Below are 19111 nucleotides of genomic sequence, written 5' to 3' on the forward strand. Positions count from 1 at the left end.
GGCCCTGGATGCAATATTATGAGTCAGTGAATCATTGAATGAAATTAAGAACTCATTATAGGGTCTAGACTTGAGAAATATAAGAAATTCAATGAATTTAACATTGCAAAGTCAGAATCTGAATGATGGTTTTACTACTTTAGCTGTGTGATGAGACATGGCCTCAGTTCCACTCCTATAAAATGTGTAGTTTGGGTTTAAACAGTCTCTGAGGCTCTTTTAATTCAAGATATAGACTCCTATGTTGATCCAGTCACCCTTCCTCTTTAGATGAGAGTATATCCCTTTTTCAGATCTGCCAGCCTAGGCCTTCTGCCCATTTCCATGAAATCTCAAGTGCGGTTTAAGAAATAGAAACAAGGATACATTACCCGAGTAACAAAGTATTTGCGGGTGACATGTGGCTTAGAATATGGATTTGGGTAGAGAACTGACTCAGTCACACTAGGCTGCCTTGCAATTCTGCTGGGTGCTGAATTTCTGCCTGAACTCCCCTCTTCAGTTGGTAGACTGTCTCTTTCTGAGGGCTGATCATCTCCATCTGGCTTCAGTGACACAGGCAGGAACCCTTCGAAGCTGCCAATGGTCGACATTCTACAGCCTGAAAGAAGGATGGGAGGATATTGGATGAGAGGGAAGCACGTATGTTTTGGCTGCTGCAAAACAGGCCAAGTTTAGCAGTTTGGAATTCTTAAAAATTAACAAACAATCCCCTGAGATGACTAACTAGAGGTCTGAGTAGATTTAGTCTAATGACACAGACTCCCAAAATACCATCTGCATCTTTTCATGGCTACTCTGGGGAGAGGGAATTAGAGACCATCTGTGACAGAGTGAAGACAGGGGGCTGGATGGCAGACAGCAATCACTGCTTCAAAAAGGGAAAGGGAGTGAGATGGGAGTTATTTCTAACCATCCTCATCAAAGGGGGACAAGGAACTGAACAAGAGATGAGGAGGAAAGTTTGAGCTGATAGTCCCTGCCTAAGAGTTTTCAAAAAATAAACTTGAAAATGCCCAGAAAACACATTTTAGACTCCATAGAAATCCTGTTCTTCTCAAATTCATGCCAGAACATTGATAAATGAAGCATATAAGGGCTGTATGCTAAATTGCTTCTTTATATGCACTCATGGCCACACAAAAACATATATTTTAAAATATCTTCTAGGGATTGGGGATCCACTCTACAATGTATTGCTTTGTGAATAATCTGAGCTTTTTCCTTTTGTTTTTAATATCTAGGGAGTTTCTTTAGGTTCTTTACCCAGTGTCTATTCTTTTGAAAAAAAAAGTATTTAACTTTGAAAGAAAGGCAATGAAAGTAACAGTGTGGGATAATGACAAAATTCAAAAATAGTGCTTTAGGAGCACACAAGGAAGAAGAAAATATCAGTTTAGAACATGCAATGTGCAGTTATCTTTAAGGGCTTTCTATCTTAAGGACTCTTTCCCTCATGTGGATAAAAGTTCTTATCCTTCCCTCTCAATCCTAGACTTCAGTTATAGCCCTCACTCCCTAGAAAAATGTTATAAAGTGAATGGTTTTATATAAAAAACAAACAAAAAAAACAGGAGAATAATTTTAATTAAGAAAATGTTCCCTTTCTTCCTCTAACTGGCTTCCTTCAAAACAAAGAGGGAAGCAGGGAGGCACAGATAAGGAATCCTTGGGATTCAGGGGAAGAGATCTCTCATAGAGTTTTCTACAGGTTATGGCTGTAAGTCTCACAGAAACAGAGAAATTTGAACTAGATTCTAGATACCTGAGGATCATATCAAAGAAACAGGGGAGGTTCCCTCCTCCACGTTATTGCCATTTATACTAGAGTCTGAGATGCTCTCCTTCTCCATATCCTCCAGCCACTCGTTGATTACTCATTGAGTAGATCTTTAGCTTATGTATCAGAAACATGAGACTTTGCCCAATTCACAGTGGCAACAAATCTAGCCTAGATACTATGTTCCCAACTTACCTACTCTTCTTTATTCAAGCCTTTCCCCAAAATCAGATGGGGTGTAGATAAGTTAATGTTTTACTAATTCATGAGTATCTTGCACAGCTAGCTGATCTTGGGGTTTCTCAGCAACTGGTGGGAATATTTTTGGGGTACTAGCTATTTTTAGGAGTCTTACCTTCAGCTACTTATTTACTGAAAGTGAGTTTTCACAGCAGTGAAATGAAGGAAGTTTTATTTTTTTTTCCCTTAAGACAATGTCACAGTTACTTAAATTCAAAGGTAAAAGATAAAACAAATGTAACAGTGCCAGAATATATATTTTTTCCCTATAGAGGTTGTTGTTGCAAAAGAATCATATGCTAAATTGTTGCCCGAAAGCCTAGAAGGAAATTGAGGGACAAAATGATGAAGTCTGCTGAGGCTGGGTCTCCACAGAAAGTGTTCACTTGAGTGGGAGGGGCACTGTCTGGCTAGCAGGGCAGTAACGACATTATTATCCATACTGGCAATAAGGAAGAACTCTGCCAGAATGGTCTCTTGGGTGGTTTTCCTTGATTAACCCTTCAAAAACATCCATTAACTGTTTGTTATATGTCAGGCTCTGTGGTAAGAGCTGCTAAGAACTTAAAATAGTCAAAATCCAACCAAAGAAACAAATAACAGCAACAACAAAGTTCCTGCTTCAATAATGTAGATGCTTCCAGAGAAGATGGAAAGCAATCCAGCCATTATCCTCTGATGCAGTGGCTGAGAACAGGATCTACATTAAGGAGACCGAAGCAAGACTTGAAAGAGAACCACAAGAGGAAAATGGACACCAATGAGGACAATGATCCTGGAATTGTGCCTAAGAGACAGAGGGCTACATAAGCTTAATTTTAGGGAGAAGGAAGAGTGTGGTTTCTAAATGAGCTCTTCTATGAGTTCAAGCAGGAGCTCTATGTATTTTCTTTGGCCTGGAAATTAATTATTCCTCCCTTCTTTGACTCTTGTGACTCATGTGCTTGCAAGGAGAATTTATATCAATGCCTTTGAATATCTTGTGTGGGCTCCAAAAACCCTTCCTCACACCTCATGCCCACCTTTGCTGGCTTCTTATATCTTACCCTCCTTAATGTACTCTTTGATCCCATAACATTGATTTCCATGCTTTTCCTTACACAATGCACTCAGTCTCCCAGCTCTGTGAATTTCCACTAGTTCTGTTCAGTATCTAGGATGTTCTTCCCACACGCCTCTGCTTCCTGGGTTCCCTCGCTTCCTTCAAGTCCCATCTCAAACTCCTACTTTGTCTGAGACGTCTTTCCCAGCTCCCCTTTAATACAATTCCTTCCCTTTGGCACTGACTTTGGTACCCTGTACAGAACTCATTTGTATTTAGTTGTTTGCCAGTTTCTATTAGAAGGTGAGCTCTTTGAAAGCAGGCTCAATGTGTTTCACTTCCTTCACATTCCCAGCACCCCGAAGAATGTCTGCCACATAGAAGGGGCTTAATAATGGTAGTTGGCTGATCAACTGACAGACAGTGACAGATAATGGATTTTACAGCATAACGAGGCAGAAGAGTGAAATCTGACCTCTAAAAAGTATCTTCTAAGCCCTTGGTGTACCCTAAAAGCTTCTTCCTCTTCATGATCATCTCTGCAACTGCTAATTTCCTTTAAGGCTCAGCTCAGCCTTCTTTTAGCAAACCTCAGACCAAGACGTGGAAATACCGAGGCAAAAATGGAGTCGTGTCCATCTTCAAGGACATTCTATTGCAGGAAGCCAATATGCACATGAGGCAGCTAGATGACTCAGCGGAGAGAACACTGGGCTGAAGCAGGAAGAAGTGACTTCAAATCTGCCCTCAGAAATGTATTTGCGGTCCAGTATCTCTGTCAAGAAAATCCCATGGATAGTACTGCGGTGTGATTTCATGAAGTTTTAAATGACTGAATGACTAAGCAGGACGCATGGATATATTGAAATATAAGTTTTATATATACATATATATATATATATATATATATATATATATATATATATATATATATATATATATATATGTATATGAATATGTATATATACGTATATACGTATATATATGCATATATACGTATATATGTGTATGTATATATACACGTATATATGCATACGTATATACATATATATATGCATATATACATATATATGTATATGTATATATACACGTATATATGCATACGTATATATGTATATATATGCATATATACGTATATATGGATATGTATATATATATGTTAGTATATAATATATTGTCTTTAGGCTTCATATTTCTTTTTTGGTTTTCTGTGGATATGAGCATAAATAAGGGTAAAATAGCAAAGATTCTATGGAGATGGTTGGGCTTGAACCTCATTTTGAAGGTAAATCATAGTCTAGAGTGAAAAATAGTCCTTTCTAGAAATGGGGGAAAAAAACCAGTGCAAAGACTTAGAGCAGAAGAGAAAGTGCTTTGGGGGAGGTACCCTCTGGCTCAGTCTCCTTCCTTGGTACTAGTTTGTTTTGAAGGAAAAAGGTGTGGATGAAGGTAGAAAGATAGATTGGAACCCAATTTTGAAGGTCTTTAGATGTCAGAGAAGTTTCTGTTGAATAAGGAGCCACTGGAGGTTATTGGACAATGAAAATCACTGTCATTTTAAGAGGATGAACTGAAAAGGAAAGAGACTGGAGGCAGAGAGGCTGATTCAGAGGCCATTGTAATAGTTCAAGTGAAAAGTACTGATGGTCTGCAGTAGGCTTTTACCTCTATGAGTGGGGAGACGTGTGATAATAGACCTTATCATAATCGGTTACTGAGTGGACAGGAGAGGTGACAGAGACTGAGAATAAGGAAACATAATGAACCTAAAAACTAGAATGGCCCCTTCACAGAAGTCTGGATGTTTGGAATTGAGCTACTTATGGAAGATAAGATAGAGAGTTAAAGTTTGAAAGATCTGGGCTATCCCCCATTCTCAATGAATAAATGAATGTGAAAACCAACATTAAGCTCTTCTGATATACCAAGCATTATCCTAAGTGCTGCCAATACAAATACAAATATGAGAGTCCTGAATTTTAAATCACTTAGAAACTAATGGGAGAAGAAGACAAATGAAGAAGTAAGGATATACGTTCAGTTTGGAAATATCCATGGCTTGGTTTCACATGTCAGAACCAGGGTTCCAGCAGCAGGGTTTAAGCTCCTTGGTGGAGAGGGGATGGAGAATACAGGTGGCAGGGTTTGAATTGCCCAATAGGGAATTGGAAATGCAAAATTAAATCTCTGTAGGGCTGGGATATGGAGCCAGGCATGGACTGGGGTTGGGAATGTTCATCTGGGGATGAAAAAGAAGACTAAACCCATGACATTTGGCAAGTTCAACAAATGGGAGAGTGTTGACCGAGGATGAGATCTAACACCCACAGTGAGGGGAATTGATATGGATGATGATTCAGCAAATAAGATTCAGAAAGAATGGTGAAGTATCTAAGAAGAGGACCAAGAGAGCACAGAAAGCTTTTTTAAAGAACACACTTCATAACAGACACTGTGCCAAGAGCTGAGGATGGAAGTATAAGTCAAAAAGAAAACCAACTCCTGCCCTCAAGGATCTAATCCTCTACTAAAGGAAAACAACACTGAAATCTAGAAATCTGGGTACAGTTTCAGAAGTAATATGAAGGCAGGCCATCCCACACCTGTCTACCAGGTGAAGGCTCCAGGAAGAATTCATCAATAGGAAAGGAGGAAGTGGGCTTCGCATATTTATGTCAGGGGTTCTAAGCTGTTGGAAGGATCTGAGTTGATTTGGCCCTTTGGAAGTAACTACTAACTGGCTGCTGGTTGATTGGTAGGAAGCCTTGCTGTTCTTCTCCACTAATCATCTTGGAAGCACCAGTGAATCCTGGAGCTGGGCTGTGAGCTATTCTAGACTCAGGGATGCTGTGAATGTGTTTTTGGATACAGAGATTTTCACTCATTCCCTTCCACTGGGGGAAGGGTGGGTGTTAATACACTCAAGGCATATCATAAAAATAAGGATCAGCTTCTTATTTTGACATTTAAGAGAGGTAATTTATGGCAATTTATGTGTGGAGTCTTTCCACAAGAACTCACTTTTTCTCTCTATCTCATTTTGTCTCTTCTGTCTCTCTCTATGTCTTTTTTTCTCTTTCTGTATTTCTTTGTGTGTCTGTCTCTCAGTTTGTGTCTCTGTATCTCTGTGGGTCTTTGTCTCTGTCTCTCTATCTCTCTCTCTGTGTCTGTCTCTGTCTTTCTCTCTGTGTCTCCGTCTCTCTCTGAAACAGCATAATTCCAAACAGCGGACTTCAGTGGTCCAACTTTTCAGTTCTCTGACAAGCCATGTCTCTATGCCAATTGAAATAGGGGACTTGGCAAACAGCTCTTTACATTTTCACATTTTGCAAAGTGGAACAGTAATATGCCAGGCTGCTATTTCATCCCCTAAATAAAAATGGTGAGTTCATACTGTATCTTTCCATTCCCTGGCACTTCCCATCCTCTTAAAGTGGACCCTACATCAGACTGCTTCTGATGCCGAGATTGAGTGAAGAGAGAACAAAGGTCATGACACTGGGAGTCAGTAAGACCGTTCCTCCTACCCAACTCAGACGCTACTTACTGTGTGACCTGAAACCAATCTCTTTGCTTCAATGCCCACTTTGGAAAAATGAAGAGGTGGGAATCATCTCTTCTGAGTCCCTTCCCACTTTGCCTTAAATGATCCTGGATTCTAGGAGATGCTTTATATGATGAGCATATAGGTTCAGACACATTTATCCTTTTACCAATAAGAAAGTATGTCCACTAAGAGCACCTCCCATAGGGAGGACCACGCCAGGATCAGTGATTTTAAACGCTAAATGCCTTAGAGGTGGTGGTTTGCCAAAAGAATGAGGAAGACTAAGAGGCTGAATTTGAATCCAGATTCTTTCAGATGTATTTTCTAACCAGGCCAATACAGAAAACTGCCTTTTACTTTCCTAATATCCCTTGTCTCTTTTGTCTCTTTTCATATTTAGTAAAAATAATATGCAAGCCAAATATGCACAATGTGGTCTTTCTTAATATGTTCCCTTGAAGGCTCTACCTTCCCACTCCCCTGCCAAAAAAACAAAACAAAACAAAACAAAAAAATAGCCATATTGTCAATAATCCAGGAAATGTTCCAGCTCTCTAGATGAAAGCACATTTCCACAGTGCTCCCAAGAAGTTCTTCCTTAAATCAAATAATAATGTACACTCATGACTGAAGGTCCCTCCTCAGAATTCTGGGAATGTTTCCTTCCATAGGGCAGCTTCAAGGATGTGAAATCACTCACCGATTGGGAAAAAAAAATGGTAGCCAGCTCTGGAGCCAGGAAGACATGCAGTTTCTCCAGCCCCTAGGCAGATGACTGGATACCTGTATGACTTGAAGCAAGATGCTTTCCTTCTCTGACTGGCAATTTCCTCATCTGTAGATTTACAGATAGGACCGGGCTCAATGGCCTCTGAGGTGCCTTTCAGCACCAGGGATAGGATCCTATGATTCATCCTCCTAAGCCAGAACCACTCCCCATTTAATATCCTAGATCAGGACTGATTTCCTGAAAATGCCAACAGTCAGCTATGAGGGAGTGTCTGGGGAGGGAACAGATCAAGGATTGTCCTGGATTTCCCCACACTGCCAGAGCCCAGCACTGTCACCCAAAGGGGCATATTGACTCTGATTCTCCATTATTGCCTGAGCTTTGTCTGAGGAATATTATGCACTCCAAAAAGCAGGGCAGCCTCTCAGGTCTGTTTGGTTTTTGTTTATTTGTTTTTATTTAAATCAGGGATTGATGTGATTAGAGCCATGCTTTAGAACGATTGTTGCAGTATTTATATGGAAGATGAATTGTAGAGGAAGTATAGGCTTGAATGTATTGAGACCAATTTGAAACCAATGGAATATTCTAGATGAGGTACTGAACTAGGGTCTTCACTATGCAAATGGCAAGAAGGGAAAGGCAGCTATGAAAGTAGAATTGAAAAGACTTGGGCAACAAAAAGAAAGAGAAAGAAAGAAAGGGAAGGAGAGAGAGAGGGAGAAAGGGAGGGATGGAGGAAAGAAGGAAGGAAAGAAGGAAGGAAGGAAGGAAGGAAGGAAGGAAGGAAGGAAGGAAGGAAGGAAGGAAGGAAGGAAGGAAGGAAGGAAGGAAGGAAGGAAGGAAGGAAGGAAGGAAGGAAGGAAGGAAGGAAGGAAGGAAGGAAGGAAGGAAGGAAAGAGAAGGGGAAGGAGGGAAGGAAGAAAGAAAAAAAGGAAGGAAGGAAAGAGAAGGGAGGAAGAAGGAAAGGAAGGGAGAGAGGGATGAAAGAGGAAGGAAGGAAGGAAGGAAGGAAGGAAGGAAGGAAGGAAGGAAGGAAGGAAGGAAGGAAGGAAGGAAGGAAGGAAGGAAGGAAGGAAGGAAGGAAGGAAGGAAGGAAGGAAGGAAGGAAAATCAATAACTGAATGGATCTGGAAGAACCATGTCTCTCAAGAATAGTCAATTTAACTGAATAATGTCCAGCCTTGCACAGTCTCCTATCAATCATTTGCTAAAGACATCCTGGCTTGCTTTAAGAAAATGGTAGGGCTAGGGTAGTCCAGATATATCTTGTTTCAAAGGGCTAAAATATATAAGACAGAAAGAACAATCTCTCTTGGGGAATTGAAGTATCTTTAAAGGATCAATAGATATTCAAATATGGCTCCAGAGAGCCACATCCTTGAATATGGTTTAGGAACTCAGGAAGCTACCACTCCATTCCAGGTAAAGATGGATGCAGAGGAGGAAAAATAAACAAAGAAGTGAAAGGAATATATATAGAAGTCCAATTGGAAGATAAGACTGTTGAAGGTTGACTGTAGCACTTTTAAAACATTATATTTTGCTTTTTCATCATCTTCACACACGCGCGCACACACACACACACACACACACACACACAGAGTAATATAGAGTTTTTAAAAAAGAGAATGAAAAATGATTCCTGAAAATTAACCAATACATCGACCAAGTCTGAGAGTACACATGGTGCTGAAAAAAAACCACAGCCCCCCAGTCTCCAAAGAAAATGAGAGTACTCTTGTACCATAAGAACTCCTGGATTAAAGCAGTAGCCTCATTGGCAAGCAGCCAGGTGGGACTGGTAGACAAAAAGAGAGAAATTCAGAGTAAGAAAATCAGAGCAGCTGTTTTTTGTAGGACTCCAACATCCTAAAGATAATTTGTCTTTTCAGGACACATGTGTGGCTCAATTTTTTAAAATGCTTGGGCATTCAATTTGAATAAATTCTCTTAACAATGGGAGGGTTGGATTTGCTGCCAGTCAGGGATGGGAGCTTTCAGCAATCAACCTCATGACTGGAACTAAGTGATGGCACTAAATAGAGAGAATGCAGGTACCTCTACCCCACTCCAGGATTCCACACTTGCACACCCAACTACCAAGCCCCCATCTTATAAGATATTTTCTGAGCTGGGCAATGCCTTGTAGCAGGAGATAATCAGCATGAAATATCTGCCGGTGCTGCCAGTGAATAGAGCAACTTTGGAGAGAGAGAATTAGCATCATAGAGAGAGCCATAGAGAAAAATCTAGTCAGGGCATGTCATTTTTCAGAGAAGGAAACCAATGGTTACCACCACTGACAATCTTATGAGAGGATCCAATCAGGAAGTCAAGAGCTAAAAGGGCTAGAGCTAGCCCAAGGTGAGCCAGTCAATGTGTCCATGGGGTGGAGGAGTGGGATTCCTGGATCTCAGTCTATTCTATTTTACCAAACAAGGATTGCTACTTCCTGACTTGGGGTTCTGCCTTTTAAGGATAATCGTATCATTCTAAAGAACACAAAACATTTACCATATACTATCTTGCTTGATTCTCATAGCAACCCTGAATGTATAAAAGAACAGATGAATTAATAAATGAGTAGATGCATAGATAGTTGAATGAATGGATGAATGAGTGAATGAATGAAAAATAATTTATTAAAACTAGATTCAGAAAAGTAAACTAGTCTCTTCTCCAAAGAAACTCATTCTGATGAGGAAAAGAGTCATTAATGAGACGCATATGGAAAGATACACTGACAAGGTTAATGGCAAAGTGCAGAGGACTTGATCACATTGATAAGTCAGAAGATAATGACCAGCAAGCTGAAGGGTATAACATCAAAGCAGATAGTTAGGTCTGATCATCTTTTGTGAAAAAAAAGATTGAAGCTGGGGACTTGTACGTCACCAAAATGATGTTACCTGCCATTTTGTTCTTCCCACATAGCTACAACAGAGACTATCTTCATGGCTATTGTTATTTTACAGATGATCAAATTGAAAGTGTGAAAAGATCAATGACTTCCCCATCTAATAAATGTCTAGAGAAAGGATTTGGTCTGAATATTTCCATCCTCAAGATCCAGTATTATGTCCACCAACTTACATGAGAGAGAAAAAAGCTATGGGCTTTATTGAGGATAAGATCACTGAGACGGTAAAGAGGAGAATATGAGAGAAGGATCAATCCAAGGGGAAAAGAGGTGTTTTCCAAAGATTTTCTGTGTCAACAGTGGAAAAGTCAGATTTTTAGGGTCAAAAGGCCCCTAATACATTTTTGTTTCATTGATTGATTTTGTTTTGTATAAATAGGACATAGCCCAGTGCTCTGCAAAAAGGAATACTCAATAAATGTTTGATGACTGATTGATGTGAAGGATGGTTTTCATTTTTGGTTTTGTTTACTGGCAACTACCATAGTTTAGGCCCTAATTATAATAGACTTTTGTTAAATTGCATTGACCCAGGAAGGCAAGGCAAGAAGAGGAAAAAATATGTCCCAAACCTAGTCCAATAATTGCTCAAATAAATCTTCAAGCCTCTTACCCAGGCTCTGCCCAAATAAATAAGACAGAAGGGGTGTGGGGGTAAAATTAAGCACATCCCAAAACAGCTTAGAAGAATCCCCACCCCACCCACAGAAAGAAGGTGAGAATCTTCCTAGAGATTCAGTTTATCCCACAAGATGCCAATGAAACCTAAGGTAGACAAGCAAGATCCACCTGAGGAGGCTCTCAGGAAAATAATGAGAGAGGTGGACATAAATAAGGAGAGAGGAGGACATCCTTGGTCTCAGGACTGAGGGATGCTGGAGCTTAGAGCCCAAAGTCAAGCTCTGATTTATCTGGATCTCGAACGGCTTTGGAGCCCCCTGAGCACCTGGAGTAGAGGGGGCCAAGCTAAGTAAGAAAGGCAGTGAGAGAGAACAATGCAAGAAAAACAATAGCTTCTCCCTTTTCATTTATAGAATGGAAGAATAAATATGAAGAAAAAAAAGAAATGATTATAAAAGGTTCATAGAATATGATATTATTTTTAATCTATTATTATAAAATACATTTTGAATCTAATATTATATAATATATAAAATCTGAATTTATATCATGTATGATTAAAATTATAAAAACAGTAAGAAGTCAGAATACATTCTCAGTGCCTGGCACTTAACTCAGTGGCTGCCTTAGAGGAATTGCTTAATCAATGCTTGTTGACTGACTGGCAGTCAAGATTCTCTCCTAAAAATTCATTAGGCATTTGTCTTTTGAGGATCAGACTAAGCCCAATCTTGACAATCCAAGGTCAAGCAATTCTAAGGGGCTCCATTTAAAACTGCACCAAAAGAAATAGTGAAGGGACTTTGCCTTTAGTGGGCAATCCACACTATTAAACCTCACTCACCACAGGCCTTGAGAAAGTAGAAATCCTGAGGGTCTTCCCCTCCCAGATTGGTTTTTTTCACCAAGTAAAAGAGGTCATCCTTTGTGGAATTTCTTACCTAAGGTCAATCATTGAATGGGTAATCCTGAGTCAAACTATAACCTGGGAAAGACTTTAATTTAAAAAACCAAGACCTCCCACTGTATCTGGGGCTATCTTCAGGAACACTGATGCACATCTTGTCATTGGAACCAGATGGCTCCAGAGGAGAGAGTGAGGCTGTGACTTTGCACAGTCTTCAATCATGTGAATCCAATTCACTTGCAAGTCATGGCATCACCTTCCTGATGTCATGGTGCTCTTCCAGAATGAAGAACAAAACAGCAACATGATCATTTGATGGAAAGAACAGTATGGCAAAAGCAAAGGAGTGCCTAATTTTTCCATGCCTACAGGGAAGCTGAACTACTGGGCAATGACTTCTTTTTCCTCAGTCATAAAAACCCTTTGTCAGGAAGTGTAGGGAATATAAATAAATGTGAGCAGGAAGGAGTGATGACTTTTCCTGCCCCACCAGGGACTAAGATTAACACATGGGAAAGCCCTAAGAGTCCCTCAATTAATTCTGCTCTCTTCCAATAAAATATTATCTCTCCTATCCAAAAGAATAATGTTAAATGGTCTCCTACCCCTCAAAAAATTCCACAGAAAAACTCAAAAATACTTTAAAAATCAGATGAAAGAGATTGAAGAAAAACAAATCAAAAACAAAACAACAATCCAAGAAAAAACAAGAAGATTATGAAAAGAAAGTTAACTAAAAAAGGAGATTCAGAAACTTAAGGAAGAAAATGACTCTTTGAAAACTAGAATTGGACAAGTGAAAATCAGCAAAGCTATAAGAAAACAAGAAATAATAAAACAAAATATAAAGAATGAAATCATGAAAGAAAACAGACTGCAGGGAAAACAGGTCAAAAAGAGAAAACATAAGAATAATCGGACTACCTGAAAGATACAACCAAAAATAGAATCTCAATAGAATAAGATGAGACTTATTTTTAAAAATTGTCCTGAAATGTTAGAATAAGAAGAAAAAAGTAGACATAGAAAAAAATCCACCAATCACCACATGAAAAAGATCCTATGGGAAAAAAAACCTACAGGAACATCATAGTCAAATTCTAAAACTCCCAAGCCAAGGAGAAAATATATCAAGGAACAAGAAAAATTAATAAATCAAATGCTGTGCAGCCACAATTAGAATCATATAGCAAGTAGCAGCATTTACATTAAATTAAAAAACTGCAGGCCTTGGAACACTATACATCAAAGAACTAGGATTGAGGCCAAAATATCATAACCAGAAATATTAAGCATAATTCTGAATTGAAAAAAAATGGCCATTCAATGAACTGCCAGGTTTGGGGATTTTGTCACAAAAATTCCTGAACTTAATAGAAAATTTGACAGAAAAGATCCAAGTGAAATATAAAGTAAATATCAAAGACTAATTTCAATGGATGCAATATGGACAAACTGGTAATGTTTTATATACATGGAAATGTAAAGCATGTCTAAGACTGTCATTAGTAATTGGGTAGTTAGAAAGAAAGATTGGGGTAGAGCTGAATAAGATGTGTTTCGAACAAGGAACATGTCATAGGAAAATTTAAAACTGTAAATATGTTATATGAATGAGGTATGAAACCAAAAACCACTAAAGAAAATTTAGATGATAGAGAAAGGCTAGTAGTTCATAATCCTACTCACATTAGGATTGGGTTATGCATAAATATGCACACATATGTATATGTACACATATATGTGTATACGTGTATAAATGTCTTCTACATTTATAAAGAAATGAGGGAGCGGGAATAGGATAAGGGCATGTGTAGAAGGGTGTGTAAATTAACAGGAAAGGGATAAGGTGTGTAGGTTAATTGGAATGAAATTAAGCAAGAATGAGAGAGGTTAAGAGAAGGATCTTTAAAGGGAGGGTAAGTCAAATAATAACAAGGCAAGGTAGCTAATAGCAGTCAAGCAGAGACATCAGCATGGATAGGAAATAAGAAATATATACCCAAACATAATAATAATGATCAGGAGTCAAATTTATTGAGGGAAAAGGCAGGGTTATTAATCATTGATCTCAAAGTTAAAGCTAAATAGATTTATTCAAAAGACAAAACAGGGAAACTGCAATATATGTCAGCCATATTAATCAATATAATTTTAGAATTTTTAAGCCAACTAGATAGACTGGGATATTGCTGGGGTGTAGGAAAGGATGAATAGATGGTTTTAGGAAAAAAAACATTATGGAAAGATTTGGATCTAGGAAGGATGATGCTATCCACTTTCTGAGAAACAGAGGACAAATGAGCATAGGGCAGCTTTACATAGATGTATATGAATATATGTGTGTATATGCTTATATTTATGTATTTGTATGTATGCGTGTATGTCCATGCTTAATTGTAGCCTTCTTGCAGAGTGGGAGAGGAGAAAAGGAGGAAAAAGAACAAAGTAAAAATGCACTCTGAAGAACAAAAACAAACCTACGAGAAAGCAAAGATGGCCAGCTCTGAACACAATGTGTAATATTTATTACATAGGTTTTCTTGAAAAATAAATTTGTTGCTTCATATTTTGAATCCCCTCTTTTGTTCTGCTATGCACCTGGCTTTTTTTCTTTCTTTCTCTTTTTTTTTTCTTTTCCTCTTTTGTATTTAAATTTATTTTTTTAAAAGAAAGAACAGAAAGGAATGTCTGAGACATTAGATTAAGAGGCTTCCCTGTGATGCACTATAGTAGCACAGATTTGATCACCTTGACAGAAAAGAAGCTGTAAGTTTGAGTCTTTTCTCTGGTACATTTAGGTTGGGTGACTTTGGTCAAGTCCCTTATCTTCTCATTATTTCAGGAAAAGAAACAGTGTACATCAGATACAGTGCTGCAAGTGACTAGAGGATTGTTGAAAAGACAAACAAGACTATTCAAGGGAATAGAGGAACAGGAAAGTCTAATAGAGTATCTAAGTTGTCAAAGAGTCACCTATTTGCATCAAAGGAGGAAGTTTCCAAACATTGAACTACCTACACAAATAAAACCATTGGCTTCTTGCCACAACCTTTCTCTATCCTCAGAATAAAACCAAACCGCCAGCTTTGACTTTTATATTGGGGAAGATCAGGAAAGAATGCTTTCTGATGGGATCCTTTTCCTCAAGAGTTCAGTACTTGCTCTTCTTGGCTGTTCTTAATTGCTTTGTTGACATTTGGTTGGTAGTTCAGCCCACCAATGCCATAGAAGTGGCCCAGCCAGTCAGCTCTGCCCCATCCAAGCTACTCAGACCCTCAAGATGGCCCTCCACCCTTGATCATCCTCACTACCATCACTATGGAACACCTGTGCCTGTGACATTCAAGGAAGAGACACTTGTGCTTGTAGTATCTAAGAAGGTCTTAATATCTAGTTCAATAATAGAAATGAATATGTACTCTACAAAGAGCAAAGAAGAATAAAACTAAAATCTATTCACTTAACCCTATCAGCTTGTGATAAACATTCTCCAAGAGAGGATGTTTGGGAAGAATTTTTGAATCATTGACAAAAAAGGAGGATCAGTGATCATGAATAACCAAGACCTGTCCAGTCCGGGGCTACAAACAGAGAACCAAGGGTTAATAGAAAAAGTGTCTCATACTAATCATACCAGCAAGGAAAAGAGTCAAGGGAAAGAGTCCATTTATCTTCCCAATAAACCCTTCTTCACCTTTTGCATTGTATCTGATATGTATCATACCCTTAAGAGGTTAGGAAAATTCAGGCAGGTAGGAGAGCCAGCTGTCATGCCCTGGTGAGGCAAGAAAGACCTGATTCTTTGTGGAGACTTATTGCTCAGTGTCACTAGCTTTGCCTTGGTACTGATAAGAGATTTACTTCAGAAATTAACCCAGCCCATTTAACAGACATTTTCCAGTTCTACCTAGGGGATTTTGCTTCTTACATTACTAGGCAACATGATACCTCATATCTCAAGTCACGAGGTCCCTGACCTTCTCCCTACCTTTTAGAATGGAAGATAATCAAAGAAAGGGCAATACCGCATAAAGCCACCAAACTGGATATATAACCCACATCAGAGGAGATGCTGAAAGAAATCAGACTTCATAAATGTTCAGAATTGAAAGAGACCTAGAGGATAATTGACCCATTCTTGTTCTACCTGCAAATGACACTGAGTTTCTCAATGCTCTACTCCCCACTAAAACCTCAAGTGACTGGATTTGAGGATTACATGTCATTTTAAGCAGATTTACTAGCTAACTTCTCATAATGTCATTTAATCTTCCAACCTAATTCAAGCTATATATGAACAAGAAAGTCTTCTATATCATATCCAACAAGGCCACTTAGCCTTTCCTATATGGCTAAAGATTTCTCACCTGATCAAGTAAAATGAACAAAACTAATAACAGGGGCAAGTAGGTGGTGCAGTAGATAGAGTATAAGCCCTAAAGTCAGGAGGACCTGACTCACATACTTAAAACTTCCTAGCTTTGTGACCCTGAGCAAGTCACTTGGCCCCTATTGCCTTACAAAAAAAAATAATAATAAAGGGGCATATTGAGAAGAATAGATTAAAATTATATATATATGCATATATATATATATATACACTCTGTTATAATTTTAAATTTATTGAGCAATCAACTGAGGAATAGTTATTGAGAAAGTATTGCATGTAAAATACCACCAGATACCAGAAATGTAATATTGTCATTGTTATTATTATTATAAGGAAAGAAAGAAAGAAGAGAGAGAGAGATAAAGGAAGAAAGGAAGAAAGAAAAGAAAGAAAGAAAGAGAAAAAGATGGAGAGAAAGAAATAGAGACAAAGAGAGAGAAAGAAAGAAACAAAGAAATAGAAAGGATGAAGGAAGGGAGGAAGAAACAAAGGAAGATAGTCTATGTCCTCAATTAGCTGATACTCAGATAGAAAAAATAACACATTATAGAGCTGAACATATGTTGCGGAAAAGAAAAGTGGACATGGATAAAATGTCCAGAGAGACATCTTGGAGCTAGCTTGGATATTGTTTCAAAATGAAGCTTCAGAAAGAAACTTACCAATCAGAGTAGAGAATTGCAGAAACACAAAGATTTTCCAGAATAAGAAGGTCATAGAGGAGGTGGCATCTTCCAGGATACTAAGATGGTAAGGCATGGGTATGTGTATGGGAATTCTGAAAAATCCAGAGTTCAGGAATGTGGTCATTGGCTGGGAAGAGGGAGCTTCTAACCAAAGTTTGACTAGGACAATTAAGCTGGCAACCAACCAGGTTGAACTTCTGCTGAAAGCTACCAGTCTAGAGGCTGTTGGACTCCCCTGTTCATCATGATAGCTGCTTGGTAATTTGCGAGGTCAATCAAGGTAGGTTCATTCTGTATAAAAACTGTTCCCTCAAGGGTGGCTTCATAAGCCATCACTAAAGCAATAGTTTGTCTGAGGATCACTGCTCTTCCTGGCACTCTGAATCTGACTCCTAGTCTGACTCCAAAGAATAACTTCAGGCAATGAAAATATAAATTTACATTTGGAAGGACTCAAAGATCATCTAATCTAATTTCCTTAGTTTGCCAATTAGTGAAACATGGACTAAATCTGGAAAGAGTCTTCTCTACCGATTTTGATCTTCAAATTCTCTTAAAAATAAGTAAATAAATTCAAAATCATATTTCAAATACTCCAGGTGTTATCCTTGTGGCTTCAACCTTCTCCAATATATTCACCCATTCCTACCTTGATAGTCAATGGAATGAATCGACACGGTGAAAAAAAGAAGTCATTCAATGACCAATCTTTTGGATATTGGTTGAAATTAACTCAGATGGCCATTAGATAATATCTAATTCATGACCAGATCCACATTTGAAACTTTTTTAAAAATGGCAAGGCATTGTAGATTTTGCACTCTAGCCAGTGAAAATCCAAAGGCAATTATATGACATGGGAAAACACCGGAGGACTCTCCAACTCTTTTTTACTCTCTATTTTTCCACTGCCCCTCTTTGACAAAGCCAAATCCTAAATTTATCTTATTGAAAGTATTTAAGGAGACATAATGTTAAGGAAATAGAAGAAATAATATGGAATTTGAAAAAATATATACAGCTATAGCATCCTATTACTGAGTAGTTTAATGGAGAAAGGATAATGTTTGGAGTGGAAGTCAGATCCTACACAGCAAAAATAATAAGCAGAATAGAATCAGGTGGAGGAACTTAGGCATTTCAGTCTCAAGAAGGGAAGAATGAAAATAGGGAATATAGTTCTTTTCAAATATTGCACAAGAGAGCAGAACTAGGAGCAATAGGTAGAATTTGAAAATAAATATTTGATCCATAGAATTATTTCCTGGCAATTAGAGCTATCCTAAAGTAGAACATGTTTATAAGATTTAACAACTTCTTGTGTGTTGAGGGAAAGGACAAATAGTCATTTTGGAAATATTATAAATGGAATCCATTTATAATATTTCCAAAATGACTATTTGAATATTTCCAACTTAAGAATTTGGTTGGAATAGATAGCCAGCGTGGGGATCTTCCAACTCTACCATCTCTACTCGGTGAGATATTGTTTTTCCAAGAAAGAACTTCACCTTATTCTTCCTGATGACTTCAGAAACTACCGGAACAGCATTGATGCAGACTCTTGATTGATCACAGACAATGCACTAATGAAATGATCAAGAATGAGCCAGCCAGCTGGATCAATGTTGTAGCAGCTTAGTGCAGACATTGGAAATGACCTCAAGAAATACTGAGTGAGTTGGATATCCATTAGCCACGCCAAACACTGATGTATTCTTAATATGGTTACATTTTGTAATTACCTCAATTATGATAGCAATTGTCAGGTAGTGTTAAATCAGCTACTGTTTTTTAGATGCCTTCTATGTGCTATATACTATACTTAAGTTCTGGATATAAAAAGAAAATCAAAAAGAAAAGAAAAAGAAATCATCCTTGATCTCAAGAAGATCACACAAAAAGTTCACAGGTTAATGGAAGAGATAATTTGCAAACAACTATGGACAGTGAAGATAAATAACAAGTGGGTGATCAGTGCCGCAGAAATAATCCTTCTCTACTCTGATTTCCTTAAAATTTCAATTCCCACAGTAATTAGCCCAATCTTTCTCTTTTCCTTGAATGTCAACTTCACATGATTGCTCACACTTAGAGTGGGAGACAGATTTCTCTCTTGGTAAAAAACCCAAGGTCATAGAAAGAGAACTTTCTCACCCAAGTTATTTTCTTTAATATGTTCATAGCATAATTACTATCTCTTTTCTCCAGTCAAGAAGAAGTAGCTATCCCTGTTCCTAGG

At 38.2% G+C, this 19111-nt stretch overlaps 1 protein-coding gene across 12 annotated transcripts in view; it reads right to left on the bottom strand.

The window, feature by feature from the left end:
- Positions 1-19111, bottom strand: part of TPRG1 (tumor protein p63 regulated 1) — a 242034-nt gene that overhangs the window by 119670 nt on the left and 103253 nt on the right. For 9 of the 12 annotated variants that reach the window (XM_074297891.1, XM_074297889.1, XM_074297892.1 and 6 more), the window contains one exon: positions 372-601. In XM_074297891.1, coding sequence (XP_074153992.1) covers positions 372-593 — 222 coding nt within the window. In that variant the 5' untranslated portion in view covers positions 594-601. Of the gene's footprint in view, positions 1-371; positions 602-3537; positions 3627-3675; positions 3772-16845; positions 17129-19111 lie in introns of those variants that run through there. The other 3 variants (XM_074297885.1, XM_074297894.1, XM_074297897.1) reach the window with 3 other exon arrangements.

Source organism: Sminthopsis crassicaudata, chromosome 3 (assembly GCF_048593235.1).
Source record: "Sminthopsis crassicaudata isolate SCR6 chromosome 3, ASM4859323v1, whole genome shotgun sequence".
Classification (NCBI taxonomy): Eukaryota; Metazoa; Chordata; class Mammalia; order Dasyuromorphia; family Dasyuridae; genus Sminthopsis; species Sminthopsis crassicaudata.